The sequence below is a fragment of the Salvelinus sp. IW2-2015 genome, linkage group LG32 (assembly GCF_002910315.2).
Source record: "Salvelinus sp. IW2-2015 linkage group LG32, ASM291031v2, whole genome shotgun sequence".
Taxonomy (NCBI): domain Eukaryota; kingdom Metazoa; phylum Chordata; class Actinopteri; order Salmoniformes; family Salmonidae; genus Salvelinus; species Salvelinus sp. IW2-2015.
In genome coordinates this window covers 8,080,725-8,103,117 of record NC_036871.1, presented here as the reverse complement: position 1 = coordinate 8,103,117, position 22,393 = coordinate 8,080,725, and the positions used below count along the sequence as shown (strand labels likewise).

Here is a 22,393-nt window from a genome sequence, read left to right as displayed (position 1 = left end):
ATTGCATTGCACCAACTCCTGGCCCATCTTCCCAGAACATTTTCCTAAGGGGGGGGGGGGGTCTACTACGTGAATATCATCAGGCAGCTATGGTGAGAAACATCTCGGTTCCCGGGGCAAGAACCCTTTGCTATACTGGAGCACGAGTACAGGACAATACAAGGCTGTCCAAAAAAAGTGACCAATTATTTCAGGCCCGGCACCATCGCTGTGAAAGACTCAGCAGGCTACTGGCATTACACATCTGGCTAAAAGACTACTGTAGCTCTGTTGGCATATCTTTAAAAGTTCACTTTGACACCTTTTGGAAAAAGAAGATGCTTTACAGGAATGACGGAGTCCATTCAAATCATTTTGGCTCCTGTGCTAGCATTTAAAGGTTGCATTGAGACAATGACTTATCAGTGACCCAAGCCCAGCTCAGATAATCCCTGCCATTGTGTCGCCGAGTTGTCATAGTGCTGCTGCAAATTGACATTGTCCCAGGGGTGTTGGCAGTCATAATGTAAATAACCTCATTATGTCCCTCCAACTCCCCTGAATGCCTCGGTCAATCCCACAGCTATTGTATGCAGTAATCATGAGCCTATGAGCCTGAGTTATACTGTTATCACTGAGGCTGTTTGACCTAGTAAGAAGTCCACTATGTGCAGTTCACCCTGCACTATCAGCTCAAACATAAATATCAGTGTCATGTCTATTCTGATAAGCCTCCCAGTAAAGCAATAAAAACAAGTGCTAAAAATAGCCCACATTAACATGTAGCTTAGGAAACAAGGTTCATGAAATCGATAACTTGCTAGAAGATAACGTTCATATACTATCTCTGAAACTCACTTAGATAATACCTTTGATGATACAGTGGTAGCAATACATGGTTTCAACATCTTCAGAAGAGACAGGAATGCCAATGGTAGAGGAGTTGCTGTTTATGTTCAGAGTCATATTCCTGTAATGCTTTGAGGATTTCATGCCAAATGCTGTTGAAGTAATATGGCTACAGGTTCACCTGCCCCACCTAAAGCCCATTCTTGTGGGAAGCTGCTATAGACCAAGTGCCAACAGTCAGTATCAGGATAATGTGTGAAATGCTTGATATCAACAGGTGACCCAAATATTAACTGGCTTTCATCAAGCTGCCCACTCAGGAAAAAGATTTAAAAAACTGTAACCTGGTTCAGGTTATCAGTCAACCTACTAGGGTATTTACAACCACCACAGGAATTAATGGAATCCTTTCCAACATAATCCAGTTAGAGTCAGGCATTCCCCAGGGCAGCAGTCTAGGCCCCTTTTTTAAATCATTACTAATGACCTACCACTGGCTCTGAGTAAAACCTGTATCTACTGTAAATATTGTAATGAATAATGTAGAAATTGTGCAAGTTGAAGAGACTGAACTCCTTGGAGTAACCTTGGATTGTAAACTGTCATGGTCAAACATATTGATGCAACAGTAGCTAAGATGGGGAGAGGTCTGTCCATAATAAAGTGCAGCTCTGCTTTCTTAACATAGATACCAACAAGGCAGGTCCTACCTGCTCTAGTTATTGCAGCTGGACAACTGTCCTGTCGCGTTATCAGATACCAATTAGAGGGACTTAGGAAAATTGCAATTGGCCCAGAAAAGGGCAGCATGGCTGGCCCTTAAATGTACACGAGAGCTAACAATAATATGTTCATCTTTCCTGCCTCAAAGTACATGAGATTGATTTCATCACTACTTGTATTCGTGAGAAGTATTGACATGGTGAATGTACCGAGCTGTCTGTTTAACCTATTAGCCCACAGCTCAGAAACGCATGCATACCCCACAAGACATGCCACCAGAGGTGTCTTCACAGTCCCAAAGTTGATCAGCTTAAATATTGCAGTTAGATTGTAGCCTCCATCAAAACATACACACAGTACATTCGTATTTAGACCCCTTCCATTTTTTTCACTTTGTTACGTTACAGCCTCATTCTAAAATGTATTCAATAAATGTTCATCCTCATTCTACACACAATACCCCATAATGACAAGGCAAAAACAGGTTTAGAAACCATGGAAATCTGCTCCAGACTGCTCAGGACCTCAAACCGGGGTTCACCTTCCAACAGGACAACGACCCTAAGCAGACAGCCAAGACAACGCAGGAGTGGCTTCGGGACAAGTCTCTGAATGTCCTTGAGTGGCCGAGTCAGAGCCTGAACATCTCTGGAGATAACTGAAAAAAGCTATGCAGTGACACTCCATCCAACCTGACAAAGCTTGAGAGGTTCTGCAGAGAAGAACCAGAGGAACTCCCCAAAAACAGGTGTACTAAGCTTGTAGCGTCATACACAAGACGACTCAAGGCTGTAATCTTTGCCAGAGGTGCTTTAATGCAGAATTCCACAACAACAACAAAATTACAAAACGCATAAGAAATATCTTGCTGCGTTTTGTCAACGCAGATCTAAAATGCTTCTTATTGTAATTTCTGCTTGGCATCAGACTCATTTTGTGCTCAGTTGCACGTCTACACTCGGAAGAGAATTCATTTTTATAAGTAGACAGCACTCTGACTGATGTGTAGCTACTTTTCTCAGGTAAAACACCAGTTTAACTTCAAGCAAAACATTGTGAAATGTAGCTGGCTGCATTCCTTCTATGATCAACAGAAATAAAAAGAATAGCCAAATAGCGTTGCACTTCTGTTGTCATCTGATGAAAATTAAGCTATTTTCTGCCGAATGTGGTGCACTAATGCATTTTCTGTGAAGGAATACTGTTGTTGCATGTAAAGCTATCCCCGACTAAAAAAAAAAAACTTCGATTAGCCAACATTTTTAAAACACATTTTTCTATATGTAGACACACCCTACGTGTTTTAATAAAATCCACTATATGGACTGAGCTTGTCTGATGCTTTAAGCGCACTGTTAGATTAAATATTTAAGACACAAATAACTAGAGGGAGTCTGACCACAATTGATTTGATTGTGTCTGGCCGGTGTCGGACTTCCTGTGTGCACCCGTTGTCTCGCTCTCTTATCCCTGCTGCAGCGACCACTGCAGAACATCAGTGTTTATCGTGCAGTCCGTGTTGCTGAAGCTGCAACTTAATTAAAGCCATTTCTGACTGAAGAGTTGTTATCAAAAAAACCATTTTGTTTAGAAAATAACATTCCCTATTCCCTCAACCCTTGCTCTCCCATCACATGACAGCAAAATGGATGCGGAGGACGTGAAAAAGAAACTCGAAAAAAACTGGGAAATATTTACTGGGTGCAGGAGGGAAAGGGGAAGTCAGATGTATGGAATAGATTTGATTTAGTTGTGGAAACTACTGGAGATAAAGAAAAAGGAGGAAGGTAAGGAGCAAGCGCTGGTTGCATATTGTGTGCAAAACAGGTTAGATTACCATTTTTTTTATTTTTTAAATTGGGGACTGTTTGGAACAATGTAAACACTAAATTATAAAACTACCAGAGTTTAACAATTTGCGTTGTAAAGCCTTTATTACAGACTAAAAACAGTAGCATGCATTTGTTAATGCAATTGCCAACATGGAAAGGTTTATTTATTGTTTACACTAATTATTCAAGGGTCCCTTCATAATTTCATTTTAAAAGTAAAATGCTTGATTACATTTCAAAACATGAATGACTTGTATACTGTGTGATAATATTGATACAGTAGCATATAAATGTCTCTCTCTCTCATATATATATATGAGAGAGAGAGACACATTTAGGCCTAAGTAAGTTACGGTATTAAGACTAAACAGGATGCACTCTTAAGGCCTACAGCTCGATGGTGGTTATGCAAGGCTACTATACTAACCCTACGAATGACAACGACATTATTAATATAATGATATGATCATATGAGATTCTTCAAAGTAGCCACCCTTTGCCTCGATAACAGCTTTGCACACTCTTGGCATTCTCTCAACCAGCTTCATGAGGTAGTCACCTGGAATGCATTTAAATTTACAGGTGTGCCTTATTAAAAGTCCATTATTACTTAACGACATGACCCTTCAATTCTTAACATTTCAGGAACTTTGAAAGTTTCTTAAAGTCCAGTCGCAAAAGCCATCAAGCGCTATGATGAAACTGACTCTCATGAGGACCACCACAGGAAAGGAAGACCCAGAGTTACTTCTGCTGCAGAGGACAAGTTCATTAAAAAGTTACCAGCCTCAGAAATTGCAGCCCAAATAAATGCTTCACAGAGCTCAATTAACAGACATCTCAACATCAACTGTTCAGAGACTGCGTGAATCAGGCCTTCATGGTCAAATTGCAAAGAAACCACTACTACAGGACACCAATAAGAAGAAGAGACTTGCTTGTCCATGAAACACGAGCAATGGACATTAGACTGGTGGAAATCTGTCCTTTGGTCTGATGAGTCCAAATTTGAGATTTTTGGTTGGTGGTGTGGGGGTGCTTTGCTGGTAACACTGTCAGTGATTTATTTAGAATTCAAGGCACACTTAACCAGCATGGCTACCACAGCATTCTGCAGTGGTATGCCATCATCTGGTTTGCGCTTAGTGGGACTATCATTTGTTTTTCCAACAGGACAATGACCCAACACACATCCAGGCTGGTAAGGGCTATTTGACCAAGAAGGAGAGTGATGGAGTGCTGCATCAGATGACCTGGCCTCCAACAATCAATTGAGATGGTTTGGGATGAGTTGGACCGCAGAGTTAAGGAAAAACAGACAAGCGCTTAGCATTTGTGGGAACTCCTTCCAAGACTGTTGTAAAGGCATTCCTCATGAAGCTGCTTGAGAGAATGCCAAGAGTGTGCAAAGCTGCCATCAAGGCAAAGGGTGGCTACTTTCAATAATCTATTTTTTGTTACTACATGACTCAATATATGTTATTTCATAGTTTTGATGTCTTCACTATTATTCAACAATGTAGACAAAAATAAAAATAAAGAAAAACCCTTGAATGAGTAGGTGTGTCCAAACTTTTGACTGGTACTGTATATGGATGACTTAAAGTCAGGCACATTTAACAGTTAGGCTATTGATTAGACCTAATTAAGTTGGGGTTTCCCCTCTCCTCACTTTTCTTAGACAATTAAGGCAAGGGCTGTTTTCCTGTCTCCTAATTCTACCTCCTCCGTATTGTTCTCAACACCAATATACTGGTTYACTTCGCTATTATGCACATAGCAACATGAATAAAGGCACAAATTCAACAGCGCACTGGCGTTTCAGAACCATGGACAGCGACCGCTCTAAAGGCAAGAGAAAGCATGATATAAAATTATATTTTTATTAGTTGCACCATTGTTCTTACATAATATAAACATATACAATTTCAGTAGCACAAAAGTGACAGTGACATCCCCACAGCCTCCGCAATGGATTAGTCCACTCAGACAGGTGTGAAGCAGACAGGTATCGTGTGCACCATTAATTTTTTTGTGACTGCTCAACTAGCGAAATCTAGGTCGACCAACAGCCTATCGACTACATAATCGACCAGTCGGTAAAAAAAAAGAAAAAAAAAGAAAAAAAAAGGGGTCAGTCCTAGTTGCATGCCCCTGATCAGACAAAAAAAGTCACTCTTTAATTTCAATGTAAACATTCAGGTCAAAAGGTTTAAAAGATTTGATGGTCTGCATTTTGAAWATGCTGATTTCTTAACTCTAAAATTGACCCATGTACATCGTGACATATTTCATTATGCCTTACGTCATCTTCATGGAGTCTTGTTCCGCTACTGAACGGACAAGTGTTTAATGCAAGATGGAAGGAGAGTCTCTCGTCAGAGATCGCATGTATTCTTGGGAGATTAGAAAATATGAACTTCTCATTCATGCCAGGATAAATACAGTTTCAGGTGATAATAAAAAAAAGTTGTTTAATTACTTTTCCTCAACTTGTTTCTCAAACTTTATKGCAAGTCAAGCTAGCTTGCACTGCAGAGCAGCTAGCTAGCTAAAAGACATGCTAGGTTGAAGATAACATTGTAGCTAGAGAGCAATTGGGGGAGAAGGGTCAGGGAGGTGACCAAGAACCCGATAGTCACTCTGACAGAGCTCCAGAGTTCCTCTGTGGAGATGGGAGAACCTTCCAGAAGGACAACCATCTCTGCAGCACTCCACCCATCAGGCCTTTATGGTAGAGTGGCCAGACGGAAGCCACTCCTCAGTAAAAGGCACATGACAGCTCGCTTGGGGTTTGCCAAAAGGCCCCCAAAGGACTCTGACCATGAGAAACAACACTCTCTGGTCTGATGAAAACCAAGATTGAACTCTTTGACCTTAATGCCAAGTATCACGTCTGGGGAAATAAACATGGCACCATCCCTACGGTGAAGCATGGTGGTGGCAACATCATGCTGTGGGAATGTTTTTCAGCAGCAGGGACTGGGAGACTAGTCTGGATCGAGGGAAAGATGAACGGAGCAAAGTACTAAAAGACCCTTGCTGAAAACCTGCTCCAGAGAGTTCAGGACCTCAGACTTGTGCGAAGGTTCACCTTCCAACAGGACAATGAACCTAAGCACACAGCCAAGACAATGCGGGAGGGGCTTCGGGACAAGTCTCAAAGTCCTTGAGTGGCCCAGCCAGAGCCCGGACTTGAACCCGATTGAACATCTTTGGAGAAACCTGAAGATAGCTGTGCAGAGACGGTCCCCATCCAACCTGACAGAACTTGAGAGGATCTGCAGAGAATGGAAGAAACTCCCCAAATACAGGTGTGCCAAGCTTGTAGCGTCATGCCCAAGTAGACTCGAGGCTATAATCACTGCCAAAGGCGAGCAACAAAGTACTGAGTAAAAGGCCTGAATACTTAGGTAAATGTGATATTTCCCTTTCTAAAAACCTATCTTTGCTTTGTCATTATGCGGTATTGTGTGTAGATTGAGGGAAAAAAAATTATAATACATTTTTGAATAAGGCTGTAACGTAACAAAATGTTGAAAAAGTCAAAGGGTCTGAATACTTTCCGAATGCACTGTGTGTCCAGGGAGCTGGTTGCCACAATTTCAAACAGACCCTCCCCCATGTGAACACACCCCCCCTGCACTTTATAAAACTACTCCACAGCTGCAATGTTTTTCCACACTGATATGAAAACCTGCCAATTGTACTGAAACGTACCAAAATGATTTATACCTCAACCAAGGAGATTGAGCTATTGTTTCGCTATAGCTAATCAAATCAAATTGAATTTTAACATGAATACAACGGGTGTAGTACAAATGCTTGCCTACGAGCCCTTCCCAACGAAGCGGTTTAAAAATAATACAACTAAAATAGTGACACGAGGAATACAATTAAATGCACAAGAATGGAGATGTATACAGGGAGTACCAGTACCAGATGAATGTGCAGAGGTAAAGTATTAGAGACATTTACATTTAAGTCATTTAGCAGACGCTCTTATCCAGAGCGACTTAAGAGACAGACATGAATGCAAGGTAAAGTGACTAGGCATCAGGATAGATAAGACTAAAATAAAGAACAGAGTAGCAGCAGCAAATGAGTGTGCGTAATGTGGGCATTTGTGTTGTCGGTATGAGTGTGTGGATGTATGTGGTGTATTTCAATGTGTGTGGGTTGTGTGTGGGAGTGTCAATGTAGTGTGTGAGTGTGTATATAAAGTCTAGTGAGTGTCCATAAGGACAGCGCAAGATGGAGAGTCAGTACAGATAGTTCGGGTACCATTAATTGACCATTTAGCAGTCTTATGGCTTGGGGGTAGAAGCTGTCTCAAAGCCTGTTGGTCCGTTTGCCGGATGGTAAAAGAGTGAACAGTCTATGGTTTGGGTGACTGGAGTCTTTGGCAATTTTAGGCTGGGCCTAAGTCATGTATCTGAATGGCTCTGCCCCTGAGAGTCCATAGTATGTTGCCTGACAGCATTTAGTTGACTTTCTAGCTAGGTTATTCCCTTCTATGGTGAACTGTAACAGGGTGAACGATGGTGGTGGGGCCTTACCTGTCCTCATCCCAGTCCATTTGTATGGGTATTCCAAACAGGCTGTTCACAGAGGGGTTGTCGGCCTGATGCAGGCCCTCTGGGGTCTTCATCAGGTTTTTCTCAGCGATGGCGGGAGGCTGAGCCGCCGCGAGGCCCTCCACCTTCCTACTGCCCTCCTCCACCTGGTCAAACCCGGCAGCCAAGAGGTCCTGCACCCCCCCGCCATTGCGGGCCATGGGGGCCTGTTGCCCGGGCAACAAGAAGGCGGTCAGGTTTGACATGGTGGCAGGGACTGCTGCAGCGGTGTTGGAGGCACTGGGCACAGTGGTGGGCATGCCGGCAATGCTGGTGGTCACGGCTACGACGGCGGTAGGCACGTTTTGGGCACTGGGGGGCATGGAGTGGAGCCCGAGGGGCTGAGGCATCCCTGTGGGGGCGTACTGACACACAGGCTGCTGCAGGGTAGAGGTTCTGCCCAGCAGCATGGAGGCCCCAACACCTCCAATACCTGCACCCATCAAGCCTGGAGCTGGCTGACTAAGGGGTAAAGAGACACCTCCCCCCGCTGCTGCCAACTCCCCTACCTGGCCCTGCATCGGCACCCCGGCGGCGGGAGTCATGACTGGCGATGGGCCCTGACCCATAGGTTGTCCCACGGAGAGGCTGGCCATGGAAAGGGTCTGGCCAGCCGACGCCACTGCCTCCATGACAGGTTGGTGGTGTTGGTAGTAGTCAGCCTGGTTCTGGGGCAGGCCTGGGGGTTGGTTGGATAGATGGTGTCCCAGTGGAAGATGCTGTAGCATGGGTTGCTGCTGCTGGAGAGGGTAAGCCAGTGGCTGGGTCTGGGCTGCCGGGGGCACGCTATGAGATTTCTGTACGTGGATGCCAGTTTGAGGCAGACCGTTGAACCCCACAAGGAGGTTCTGGAGGGCAGCGGGTTGGATAGTGCCCAGAGCTGGCTGCTGAACTGAGACAGCCATGGGTTTGTTGGTGGGGAAAGCGTTGGATGTGGCAGTTCCAGGCTGCCCCATGTTGTAGTTTTGGTGGTGGAGCTGCTGCAGCAGTGTGTCCACTGGGGGAATGTGCGAGGCACTAAGTGCAGCAGCATCCACTATAGAGTCTAGGCCCTGGCCTGAGAGAGTCGCCGGTGCGACCACCGAACCACCTGTCAACCCCAGCCCGCTGTCCCTGTCGGCGCTGGGGTCCAACGCATTGGCATGCCTAATGTTATCCGCAGTCCTGTTAACCACTGTGTTACCCTCCGAGTCTTTCTCATAGAACTCTGTGCAAGTCCATCGGCCCCTTCTGAAGGGCTCTCCAGTACCATGATCAAGTTTGATGACCCTGAAGCGTGAACTGCAACTTGTTGTCGACGTCGTAGAAGTAGGGGTTGAACTAGTCACTACTGGCTGGGATGTGCTCACTGACACGTTGGTAGCCACCCCACTGGTCACTGGGGCAGGCTGTTGCATGAGCCTGGACTGAGCGATACTAGGGAGGCCGCTTGAGGAACCAGTTCCCAGAGTTTGCTGGCTAACATGAGAGCCTGCCACTCCCACCTTTCGAATAGCAAAACACTCATTTGGGGGACCCGACATTGTAGGTAGCTGCCCAACTTGAGGTATAACGCCAGGTGCCTCTTGCTCCCCTACATGGTTTAGGGTTTCCTCAGATGAACTTCGATCACATACCTCCGGCTCGTAGTCAGCCCGGGACATGTCGAATATTTCCGAAGACACGTCTTCAGTCCGTGATTCGTCTGGGTCGTCCAGGCTCTCTGTGTCATCCGTGGCACTGCTGGCCGCCACCTGAGCCTGTGTCACACTTGTGATCTGAAAACAGCTCTTCTTTTTAGCCGGCATTTTAGACATTTTGAGAGCCTGCGTTTACAACTCGTCTAAATATCCTGCGTCAAACGCGAGTGGGCTAGTACCAGCTGACAAATGGCTATCTGAAACAGCGTATTTGCATCGATTTCAGTTATTCTATTATCAAGACGAGTAAGTCATCCTACCTCCGCTCGTCTCCTGTTGCATTTTACGAGTTCATAACATTGAAGACCGACCCTCTCAATTCAAGCAATGCGGCGTTTGCCAATAGAAGTAACTAGCAATTAAATAACTATTCCAAAGCTTTGAAGCTTTGAACCGGCCTGCCCAGTAAGTAATGTCCCGACTCCGTAGTTGTCAGATGGCCGCTGTCGCAGATAGAGCTCCCCAGCTGCAGGAGCTACTTTAGTCTGAGGCGGGCCCGTACCCCTCCACTCAAAGAGCTAACGTGGTTGGCTAGCTAGCTAGCTTGCTAGCTACAACACTCCTCTACGTTGGGACAAGTATGTAAGACATCATGCGGATCAAGTCTACTCTCCCCTCTTGACTTGCGAATTAAAAATTATTCAATACTAACACTGTTTAAAAGGTAATTGAAACACATTACCAAGAATACACTGTCACTATTTCCCACTTCATGGAACTGACATTCCAAACAGCGCCTACCTTACTCTTGTCAAGAAGATGGCTAGCCAGTTATATCAGAGAGGAAGAGGCAAAGCGAGAGGGTTTACTCCGCACAAAATCTGTCCACGAATTTAAGACTACCAATGAGAAATTGTTGTAAGGAAGTCAATGACAAGTGTCGAATTTGGTCAATTGTTTGATTGTCACGAACGCACTGATATAAGTAGACGCACATGGGATTTCAGCAACTTAGAAAAAACAACTTTATATCGGAGTTGTGACTGCTGTTCACACGCGTATTTGCCCTCTTATTAGCTAGAATGGTCCCACAAGATATCGTCTCTTTCCGCCTGCCTTCCATCTTCATGGACATGTATTTCCATTGTTAGAGCAGTCACTCGACTGTCTTGTCAATATAATAGAACATATTTGGTTACGTACAATTGCACTGCATCGTGGGAAGCGAACGCAACTATTTTTACGTACATAATGATTGAGAATTTCATTTCTCTCTCTCTCAATATATTTACTACACTTTTAGACCATTTGTCTTATTTCTTTTTAGACCACTTAGTATTTGAAAGGGGGATTGCACCCCTTACTATCCGTCCCCCTCAAGGGATTGGTGAAGAACACTATTGAAGGGAGCAGGAACAATCGAGAACTAAAACTCTGCCATGGACCCCTGGTGGTCTTTGTATCTTTGGACCCCTGGTGGCCAATGTATACAAATCTTAACATATTCAGTCAGTTCAATGAACTATAGATGGCTGTGAATCCCTCGAAAATACACTATATATACAAAAGTATGTGGACACCCCTTCAAATTAGTGGATTTCAGCCACACTGTTGCTGACAGGTGTATAAAATCGAGAAAACAGCCATGCAATCTCCATAGACAAACATTGGCAGTAGAATGCCCTTACTGAAGAGCTCAGTGACTTTCAATGTGGCACCATCATAGAATGCTACCTTTCCAACAAGTCAGTCCATCAAATCTCTGCCCTGCCAGAGCTGCCCCGGTCAACTGTAAGTGCACAAAAGCCTAAGATCACCATGCGTAATGCCAAATGTCGGCTGGAATGGTGTAAAGCTAGCCGCAATTGGAATCTGGAGCAAAGGAAAATCGTTCTCTGGCGTGATGAATCACGCTTCACCATCTGGCAGTCCYACGGACTAATATGGGTTTGGCGGATGCCAGGAGAACACTACCTGCCCGGATGCATAGTGCCAACTGTAAAGTTTGGTGGAGGAGGAATAATGGTTGTTTTTAATGGGGCTTTTTTTGTGTTTCGGGCTAGGCCCCTTAGTTACACTGTTAAAGCAGCAAAGGGGGGACCAACTCCATATTAATACCCATAATTTTGGAATGAGATGTTCGACGAGCAGGTGTCCACATACTTTTGGTGATGTAGTGTAGTTTGCATTAGGATCTAGCAAGTTAGAACCTGTGCCTAAAGATATTTAGGTTTGACATTGTTCATAGTATAACTGCCTTAATTTAGAGGGGCATTCCAAGGACATCATGATGATTTTTGTTTTAGTAGTTTGAGATTATTGGATTGGTCCTACCCAGCTTCTTCAAAATTATGTACTTTCATTTATTTCTGCTCTAATGTCACCATGAGATCTCATTTTCCAGGTGGGCTGTAATATTGTATTTCTGTAGATGCTTATTTACTGAATCAGCTCATGGTAACTTTCTTTGCTTTGGGCCATAGCAGCAATGTGCAACGTCTTATGACTACAATTCACTGATCACCAGACTTGGTTGTACTTGTATCTTTTACAAATTGGTCATAGTGCTGTATCAAAGCATTTTAGGCACTTTATGATCAGCCTCCACTAAAAAACCCATGATTCAGTTCTTATATTTGAAAAAGWAAACACTGCGTAACCCTGCATAGTCTGTGTAACATCGCTGACATATTTATGGTGTTGCATTTGGGTAGTTACATAGATAGATAATGTGTTCTTTGTCACCAGAGGAACATAAAAGCATTACATATGGTTTAGAATATGTATATGATGGACTTAGCAGTTTAGTTATATACACAAATCCCAATTTACATCCATATAGCACAAAGGGAATGTTCTTTTACAAATTTCCTAGAAACTTGTCATGTTTTGTATAATTGGGCATTTTAAAGGTAAAACTTTGCATACATTTTACATAAACTCAGCCAAAAAAGAAAAGTCCCTTTTTCAGGACCCTGTCTTTCAAAAACATTCGTAAAAATCCAAATAACTTCACAGATCTTCATTGTAAAGGGTTTAAACACTGTTTCCCATGCTTGTTCAATGAATAATAAACAATTAATGAACATGCACCTGTGGAACGGTCGTTAAGACACTAACAGCTTACAGACGGTAGGCAATTAAGGTCACAGTTATGAAACCTTAGGACACTAAAGAGGCCTTTCTACTGACTCTGAAAAACACCAGGGTCCCTGCTCATCAGCGTGAACGTGCCTTAGGCATGATGCAAGGAGGTATGAGGACTGCAGATGTGGCCAGGGCAATATAATGCAATGTCCGTACTGTGAGACGCCTAAGACAGCGCTACAGGGAGACAGGATGGACAGCTGATCGTCCTTGCAGTGGCATACCACATGTAACAACACCTGCACAGGATCGGTACATCCGAACATCACACCTGCGTGACAGGTACAGGATGGCAACAACAACTGCCCGAGTTACACCAGGAACGCACAATCCCTCCATCAGTGCTCAGACTGTCCACAATAGGCTGAGAGAGGCTGGACTGAGGGCTTACTCTACCCTCTAGCTCAGTGCGGATGTTGCCTGTAATCCATGGCTTCTGGTTGGGGTATGTACGTACAGTCACTGTGGGGGGGACGTCATCGATGCACTTATTGATGAAGCCAGTGACTGATGCGGTGTACTCCTAATGCCATCAGAAGAATCCCGGGAACATATTCCAGTCTGTGCTAGCAAAATAGTCCTATACCTTAGCATCTGCTTCATCTTACCAGTTTTTTATTGACCGAGTGACTTGCACTTCCTGCTTTAATTTTTGCTTGTAAGCAGGAATCAGGGGGATAGAATTATGTTCAGATTTGCAAAATGGAGGGCGAGGGAGAGCTTCGTAGGCGTCTCTGTGTGTGGAGTAAAGGTGGTCTAGAGTATTTTTACCTCCTGTTGCACATTTAACATGCTGATAGAAATTAGGTAAAACAGATTTAAGTTTTCCTGCATTAAAGTCCCCGGCCACTAGGAGCGCCGCCTCTGGATGAGCGTTTTCCTGTTTGRTTATGGCGGCATACAGCTCAATAAGTGCGGTCTTAGTGCCAGCATTGTTCTGTGGTGGTATGTAGACAGCTATGAAAAATACAGCTGAAAACTCTCTAAGTATATAGTTTGGTCTACAGCTTATCATGGGATTATTTTTATTTATTTAACCAGGCAAGTCAGTTCAGAATAAATTCTTACTTACAATGGTGGCCTACCCAGACGACGCTGGGCCAATTGTGCGCCGCCCTATGGGACTCCCAATCACGGCTGGATGTGATASAGTCTGGATTCGAACCAGGGACTGTAGTGACATGCAATGCCTTAGACCGCTGCTCCCACTCGGGAGATACTCTACCTCAGGCAAGCAAAACCTAGAGACTTCCGTAGATATCGTGCACCAGCTGTTGTTTACAAATATACATAGACCCCCACCCTTTGTCTTACCAGAGGCTGCTGTTCGATCCTACCGATACAGTGTATAACCCGCCAGCTCTATGTTATTCATGTCTTCGTTCAGCCACGGCTCGGTGAAACATAAGATATTACAGTTTTTAATGTCCCGTTGGTAGGATATACGTGCTTTTAGTTCGTCCAATTTATTGTCCAGCGATTGCACATTGGCCAGTAGGACCGATGGCAAAGGCAGACTAGCCACTCGTCAGCGGATCCTCACAAGGCACCCTGATCTCCATCTATGATACCTCTTCTGTCTTTTCCTCCTCCTTAAGTCATTACAAAATGGGTATGATTGCAGGAGATGAGCTGTAACTCAAATTGTTATCTCCTCCCCATGGTAAAATATGTACAATTGCAGAAAACTTGCTTTAAAATTTTCTATATGCCCCATGGCAAAATTTGTAGAATTGCAGGAAATTAAAAACATCTTTCTAAGAGCCCCTCAAAAGGCAAGATCCGACCCTTCATATGGGTCTCGAACCTGGGCAATTTACTAACCACTTCTTCCGTTAAAGAGATTGTAACGATCCCATAGGAAGGCAAGAGTTGTTACAATATTGTCTGAAATACAGAGGTCCTCAAAATCATGAAAGATGTTGCTTTACTGCAGCAATGTTCTATAGACACTCACCCTGTCTATTCATTCCTCAATTTATCTCACAATATAGTTTCGAGAAGAATATTACACAAATCACATAAGTACTATAATCCAAAGCGTTGCAAAACCGTGAGGACATTTTTTAAAATTATTTTGCCCCTTTAAGTATATAGTGCGAGTGAGCACATTGTGCGGAGGGATCTGATACTGACTACGCTCAGGCGCTGCATGATTACATTGGCTTTCTTTCCTGCCCGAGCCCAGACGTGTGTTAACGTTGAAGTGGGGGTAGCTATAGTTGGAGACACTAAATTGACCCGTAAGCAGTGCAACATTGGCTGTAAAGGTCTTGTCCTAGAAACTACATATTTGAGTGCATAGGAAGCTGTATATTTTAACACATTCAAAAATGTCTTGGCAAAGCTACGTGGATAACCTGATGGCCGACGGCAGCTGTCAGGATTCCGCCATTGTTGGGTATACGGACGCCAAATACGTTTGGGCAGCACATGCCGGTGGTACTTTTAGCAACATAACGGTAAGAAATGAAAGGGAAAACAATTTTAATATATAAATAATGAATGCCGATAGTGGAAATTTGTCTGAATCAGAATGAATGCTGCCTGGGATAATCACAACCTCGCCGGACCTAGCAAAGAATGAGCTTGCTACCTAATGTTAGCCAGTTAACTAGTACAGTAGCTAGCTACCGCTAGCTAGCTTCACCGCATATCCCCGTTTGGCCAGCAAAGTCGATAAGTCAGCAAGCTAGTTTGCTATTGCTAACGTCAAATTGGTACACTGACTTGTTAGCCAATAATATTGAACTTAAACTGATGTGAATTTATCCAGGCAACTACTCGAATGCCAATTATGCAACATTTGCTGGCTGCTATCAATGTTAGGTAGCGTTATGTGCTAAGTCTGCTTGCCGACGTTAGACACAATGAATGAGTGTCGTTGTCTGAAGCTAGCTAACGTCAGAGCCATATATTCGACCCACTACTAGGCTAGCTTAGCCAATAGCCAACTATCGTTAGTTGGCTAGGTAAGTAAATTGTTAAGACTTGTCTTGCCAACGTTAGCTAGTATACACGAATGAACAGTTGAGGCCGCTAGCTAACGTTAGTTGCTAACTAACGTTACTAGTAGTAAAGTTATTTGGCTAATAGCCAAGTTGGCTACCTAATGTTTCAAATTGGAGACGCTAGCCAATAATTGTTTATATATTTCGACATTTTATKATATCTAACTAGCTGGATAAGTAAATGTAATTGGTAGCTAGCTATTTTCTTAACTATCTAACTGAAAGAATGCTTAAATGCTCAAATCAGGACCAAGATGGCTGCTCCCCATGTCATCCACAATGGGTAAACTTGCTAACTACCTAGATAAGTTTGCAACTAGTTATTGCATTTTGACACCAGATTAGCTAAATGCTGTACTACTTGCATATTATTCCTTAGGTGTAATCAAACCAACTGGTAATTCGTGTGTTAAAAACAGGCTCCCCAGAGCAAGAAGGGGAGGACCATCAGTGAATTTCAAAAAGAGTAAAACATATAAAGTTAAAACTATACAAAATATATTCACCTATCACCAAATAATTAAAACACTGTTTTGCAATGAAGGTCTACAGTAGCCTCAACAGCGCTCTGTAGGGTAGCACCATGGTGTTGCTGGAGGACAGCTAGCTTCTGTTCTCTGGGTACATTGACTTCAATATAAAAACTATGAGGCTCATGGTTCTTACCCCTTCCATAGAAATACACAGTAATTATGACAACTTCCGTAGGACGTCCTCCAACCAGTCAGCGCTCTTGTAGCATGAACTGACATGTTATCTACCCAATCAAAGGATCAGATAATGAATCTAGTACTGAAAGCATAAGCTGCACGTAGCACTGCACAGTGCATAAAATGTGAGTAGTTGACTCAGAGAAAGACAATAGTTGAACAGTTTTGAACCAATTAATATCTTGCATGAAGGAGAAGCAAGAGAGCTATATTTTGCTATGTAAGTGATCTGTATTTACATGTGATCAGGGGTGTAGTCATTCTGGTGGTGGGGGGGTCTTACATGGTAGCAAACTAAATGGAGATAAATATACTGGAATTTGTCCGATAGAAACTCGTTTGCAGTTCTTGGACTGATTACACCCTGGATTAGCTATATGCAGGCAAGAGTGCAAGGCGGATATTGAATGTGTCACTGTCTGTCACGTCAAAGTTTTCTTTCAACCTGTGTGCAGCTTCGTTGTATACTTTGATGTTACATTGAACTGAATGACTAGAATATGACTGACAGACATACAATATGCTGTAATAGAAATATGGACATGCTCGTGAAGAAAAACAAATCTTCCCCCCTCATCTTAAACGTCACTGACCGCCACTGGTTCAAAAGTACTATTCATACTCCCCTTCAAGCTTCATAAATTAACAATCAATTTTGGCCAACAATGAACATGCCTGTGATTACTACAGCTGTGTGTTATGAAAGGGTCTGGGTGGTGTAAAAAAATCTAATCGCTGCTTTTATTAATAAGTGGTGCCACACCCACCAATAAAATCAAGATTTGACTAAGACAGGTTGAGGTTTGCAGCTTTCTTAAATTAATAAAAGATCAATTGTGCATTAGAATATCTGTTGTGCTCTTTTTCAGCAGATACCGTCGCCCTTTAAAATATGACTTAAACCCAGATGAGCACCCCATTTCATAGAAGCTTTTCGTGGCACATGTCATTTCTAAATGTAACATGTCTGCATTAATTTTCTGTGTACTACCACTGTTTTTCAGCCTCAAGAAATTGATGTCCTCATTGGAAAGGACAGGACTAGTTTCTTCACCAACGGCATGGCCTTGGGTTCAAAGAAGTGCTCGGTCATCAGAGACAGTCTCCATAATGAAGGGGACTGGACAATGGACATCAGGACAAAGAGTCAAGGAGGAGAGCCAACATACAACATTACTGTAGGCAAAGCTGGCAAAGGTAAAGGGTGACCACTTTTTTTTTTTTTACAGTGGTAAACAAAAAATGTCAGGTATTGCAACATTCTAGGATGTATCTGTGGCTATAACATACTCAAGTGTTGTCCTTAATCAATGCAAGCATCTTGCAGATTGTTGGTGGTTATTTATTCTCTAATGCTCTCTGTTCCCATATTAGTATATGCAGTTTTTTTTGGTATAAAATACAAAAAACAGCAGAATATATTATTGTTAGTCTGAGCATGAAATATTGCAGAGGGAAGGAAGTGTGCATTTGTTCCATCAATTTAGACAATGGGTACAATTTAAGGTATGACATTGTAAGCCACAGCAGACAGAAATCGGAGAACTGTTAAATTTCCTCACTGGTCGGCAAGATGTGTCCATTGTGGCAAAGTTCATGTTACTTCCTTGGATCCATACTTTGTTTGAGAAATGCTAATGGTGCATTAGGCTTCATTCTATTTGGTGTATTGAGTCGAGGTTCAGAAATGGCATGAGAAAAGAAACAAGAAGCCAAGGTTTACCTACTAAGTCAATCTGCCTTTGTGGTCCTTAAGGCTTGTGCACATCGCACAAAGTTGATCTAGAGTTCGTATGCCGATCGTTCAATGTGCTGTAGATTTCTGGCTCCTGACATTTTTCACAGATGCTACATGTGAAATCGGTGTGCACTCGGGCTCACAAATTACTTTGAGGCGCTAAGTGCTCTTGGTCAGCTAACTCTATTGGTGTGTCTGAGCCCTTACTCTGATCGTCTGTCATCACCTGAGTCTAATCATCAACTCTGGGGGTCTTTACCTTTGATTATTTTCTTAAGCTGCTACTTAACTATTGGGTTGTTGTCAACCTCACTAACATTTTAGCTGCATGCTTTGGGATGTCTGTTTAATACCTATATTTTTCCTAGCCATCTTGTCACTGGACAGTAGCCTACAATGTCTCTTCACATTCTGGCACACTAGACTTGTATGCAAGCAGTATGGGTCTATGGCCTGCTTAATTTTGGATAAACTAGCAGTCCATTGACTTCTGTTTTCAAGTCGGTCTGTTACGTTTTGAAATGCTACATGAATTAATAATATTCTGGCTCAAAAAAAATTGGGCAAGATGGCGACAAGTGTTATGAAGAGAAATGGTAGGTGACTGTCCAATCTCCCTGTGACACTTTGCCTCTAACATCACTAATAATCCTGGCTCAGGTGCCAGTGAAGAAGTGGCTCTAAAAACACCACACACATCCCTCACCATTACTCTTCAGATGGAAGGTTGTGTGTGTAGTAAACCAGGTGGTCTGTAGTGGTTATGATGACCCTGATAAAAGTAGCCTAATAAACCAGAGATTATAGGAGCCTGGCCTGTGCCTCACATTGCATACACTCCCAAGGGGCAGAAATCTTTTTGACTTGCCTTTTTAAAGGCAATTTGGCTTTTACCTGGTGTCTGTACAGTTGKCCAGTTTCTAAAAACACGTGTCCTCCACATTTGCAAGTGTGCATTGAACTTGTATTCAGTGAACTTGTGAAGGATAGATTTGTCTCTGGAGTTACCAACTCTACTTGGTTTAATGTAAAGCTTTCGAGCTTATAGTAAATACTTTATTTGCTCCTACAAAAAGGATAAATCATACCATAATAGTTGGCTGTAGTATTGTAGGTGTTTTGACCACTGACAAAGGTTGTATGGGTATTTCCCTGCAAGCATGCTCTTCCCTGTAATACAAATGCAAAACAAGTAGCCATAACTCTATCTTCAGTTATGCCAACTGTACACCTCCATTTTGTTACTAACCTTTCCTTTACTTGACTGCCTTTCCTCTAACCTCTTAATACTCTAAACTTTTCCCTTTTCCTTTCTTCTCTTTCAGTCTTGGTTCTTGTAATGGGCAAAGAAGGGGTCCACGGAGGTGGATTGAATAAGAAGGCATACTCAATGGCAAAATACTTGAGGGATTCGGGGTTCTAGTGTCACCAAGCTTGCTTAGTTAAAATTGAGGGACAAAAAGAAGAGAATAAATATTGCTTTTAAGATTTCTTCTGCAAACAGTCAAATGTCGTGGAAACTTTAATAGCAATGAAGAGTAATGGTCGTGGTGGGAACATCCTATGTCACTTTTATCCCCACTCTTAGTGGGGAAAAAGACTATTTTAAATTTTGTTCATTTTTCTTTTTGTTTCCTTGTGTGCTCCAGCATTAGTTTTAGTCATGGGAAAGGAAGGGGTCCATGGCGGACAGCTCAACAAGAAAGTATTTACCATGGCTGAGTACTTGAGGAAGTCTGGATATTGAAGCAGCCTCTACCCATCATCTTACTCACCTCCATTGTGTTGACAGTACTTTGAGGATTAGTTAGCAGACACATTGGTACTCTTCCCCAGTTTCATTTTATGTACACCCTTTGTTTTATTTTTTGTTAATTCATGTTTTTTTTGTCCCTTTTCCTCACCATTCTTTCTCAGAGCATTAACACTATGTAACCTATTTCTGACACTAAAGTAAGAGCATGTTCATCAGCAATGGTTGATTTACCAAAAGGGAAATGTGCAAAGAAATTCATAAAAAATATAATAAAATGTGTACCAAATTTGGACTTGGCTTGTATAAACAAATACTTAGCAATTGGAAAATGACAGGAGGAAGCACACCTTAAATGGCGGCATCATTCGATGGTGCAGACAGTTTTGCATAGGAAAATGCCTTTTCAGAATTTTGAAGCGATGACCTTCTGGTGTGGTCTCCTTTCCTCAGCATGTCAGGGTTTGAAAGTTGCATGCATATCTTTTAGTATACAGAATTTCTCTTTCCTTGCCTTTCCCAAACCATTATATTCCATCCAGAAATGTTATTTTAATTCAGTCCTCCTTGAATTGTCATTTGATACATACATCATTAAGGTAAAGATTTCCTCCAGCATAGTCCTCTAAACATACTTTGAAACCCCTCAGCTGAGTCAGCCCACTATTTAGGTTTTTCATTTTTTCTTTCGGTTGCATTATCTTCCATCAAATGCTTTTGCTGTTGTAACTTGAATGTGGTCTTACAAGTCATTGATGTGGTGTTGGAATATTGTTTTAGCGTAATGGCAGATAAGATCAGCATTGCTGAGTAAAAAAATAATATTCCTCCCATGAACCTTCAATACGTCTTAAAGTGGACATTCCATCTTTGCAATAGCTCAGGCACATATCTAGGATATGCCAGCTCCTGCAATTTTATTTCACGCTGCTGACATTGCGCAGTGTATCGTCCCTACAAACCATGTTTTGGCAAGTTTTTATTTTCCATAGGACCAATTGTCTGTCAGGGTGATTTTCAYAATAGCTTCAAACCATTGTGAAAGATTGTTGGCCTCATTTGTCAGTCATTAGACACTATACTTCAGATGGCTTTAAAACACTTACTGCTTCTTTAGATTACTTAGAAACTAATTGATTTACTGCTAATTTGTTAACTGATGAAATTGCAGTCTCGTTTGACAACTGGTAATGAGTGTATTCTTAGTGAATGACTGTAAACCCAAGCTCTGCTGGGCAAAACTCTTTGAATGAGTTGCCTTGTGCTCTACTCATCAAAGATGTATCAGCAACTGTTAGCACACTACTTAACAGTATATTAAAAACAACATTGAAAGTYTTTACACTAAATTGATGGAAAATGGTGTTGGTTGGAATAAGAACACTAGTGAGTTGTCTTGTGAAAACTTTCAAAGAAAACTATCCTGTGCCATAATGTAGATCTGATCTGTTGCTACTGTGAGTTAGATTTTTAACTTCTGCCTCAGCAAGGACTATGGCACTCTCCTCTGGTGAAGGCTTTGTGGAATATGTCCAGAACTACACATTTCTCTCTGATTTGTGATTTTTCTTTTCCCTATGCATTTGGATTCAGTCAAAGTTATTAAATATGCATTTTGATAAATGTTTGGGGAAAATGCCATAAATTGATAAATCACCTTGTTTACAGACAGATCAAATAAAAGTTATTCCAACCAGAACTGTCAACCCGTGTTCGTGCTTTATTTCCTGATAAAGTTCTGTTTGGTTTTAATCCATCTTTATGGTAAAAGTGCTCAAATAGAAACGTGGGGAAACATGCATGACACTTTACAATATATGTTTACACAGGCAGCCCAATTCTGATCTTATTACACTAATTGGTATTTTGACCAAAAGCTATTTTGCCAATAATTGGCCAGGCGTTCAGAATTGGGTTGCCTGTGTAAACAGCCTGAGAGGATTTTGTGTGAAAGCAATATTGCTTATGCCTGTCATGCAGGCTGTGTTTACACAGGCAGCCTAATTCAGTCTTTTAACCAATCACGATCTTTACACATCAGGTATTTTTCAGAGCTGAAGGATATATTATGATTGAAGCTAAATCTAGTAATTTTTTTTTAATAGCCAACTTCAGTTAGCTTTACATTCCAGCTCAGGGTTATTCTGCACTACGACCGTGGATATGTGAATATTGCTTGTCCGCCTGCCGCTAGGTAGCAGGCTTGTAACTGCGCGTGCATTTCGTACGTGCAAGTCAAACGCTGAACTCTTCATTGAGTCAATGCTGAAACATCAATCAATGGGCGAGTCTGTGCCACATTTGGACTTTGTGCTGAGATCAAAACGAAATAAAGTTATCTTGCAAATTCTGCAGGCTATGGTGTAAAATAGGCTTGTTGAGGTGCTGTCTTTGATTAACGTTAATGCTGTCTGGT

The 22,393-nt window shown here is 42.4% G+C and overlaps 2 protein-coding genes across 3 annotated transcripts in view; one reads left to right on the top strand and one right to left on the bottom strand.

Annotated features, from left to right (window-relative positions):
• Positions 1–10,807, bottom strand: part of LOC111956954 (TSC22 domain family protein 2-like) — a 40,495-nt gene extending 29,688 nt beyond the window's left edge. The window contains exon 1 of the mRNA XM_023977668.2: positions 7,943–10,807. Within this exon, the coding sequence (XP_023833436.1) occupies positions 7,943–9,795 (1,853 nt within the window). The 5' untranslated portion in view covers positions 9,796–10,807. The remainder of the gene's footprint in view (positions 1–7,942) is intronic.
• Positions 10,808–14,884: 4,077 nt separating this feature from the next.
• On the top strand, positions 14,885–20,568 carry LOC111956534 (profilin-2). Of its 2 annotated transcripts, none has more exons than XM_023977006.2 (3): positions 14,885–15,227; positions 17,491–17,683; positions 19,874–20,568. In XM_023977006.2, the coding sequence occupies exons 1-3, from the start codon at positions 15,099–15,101 to the stop codon at positions 19,969–19,971; spliced, it is 420 nt and encodes a 139-aa protein (XP_023832774.1). In that variant the 5' UTR covers positions 14,885–15,098; the 3' UTR covers positions 19,972–20,568. The 2 variants fall into 2 exon arrangements, with proteins under 2 accessions (XP_023832774.1, XP_023832775.1); XM_023977007.2 differs by lacking the exon at positions 19,874–20,568 and adding an exon at positions 19,550–19,694 and having other exon boundaries at positions 14,903–15,227.
• Positions 20,569–22,393: the final 1,825 nt, after the last annotated feature.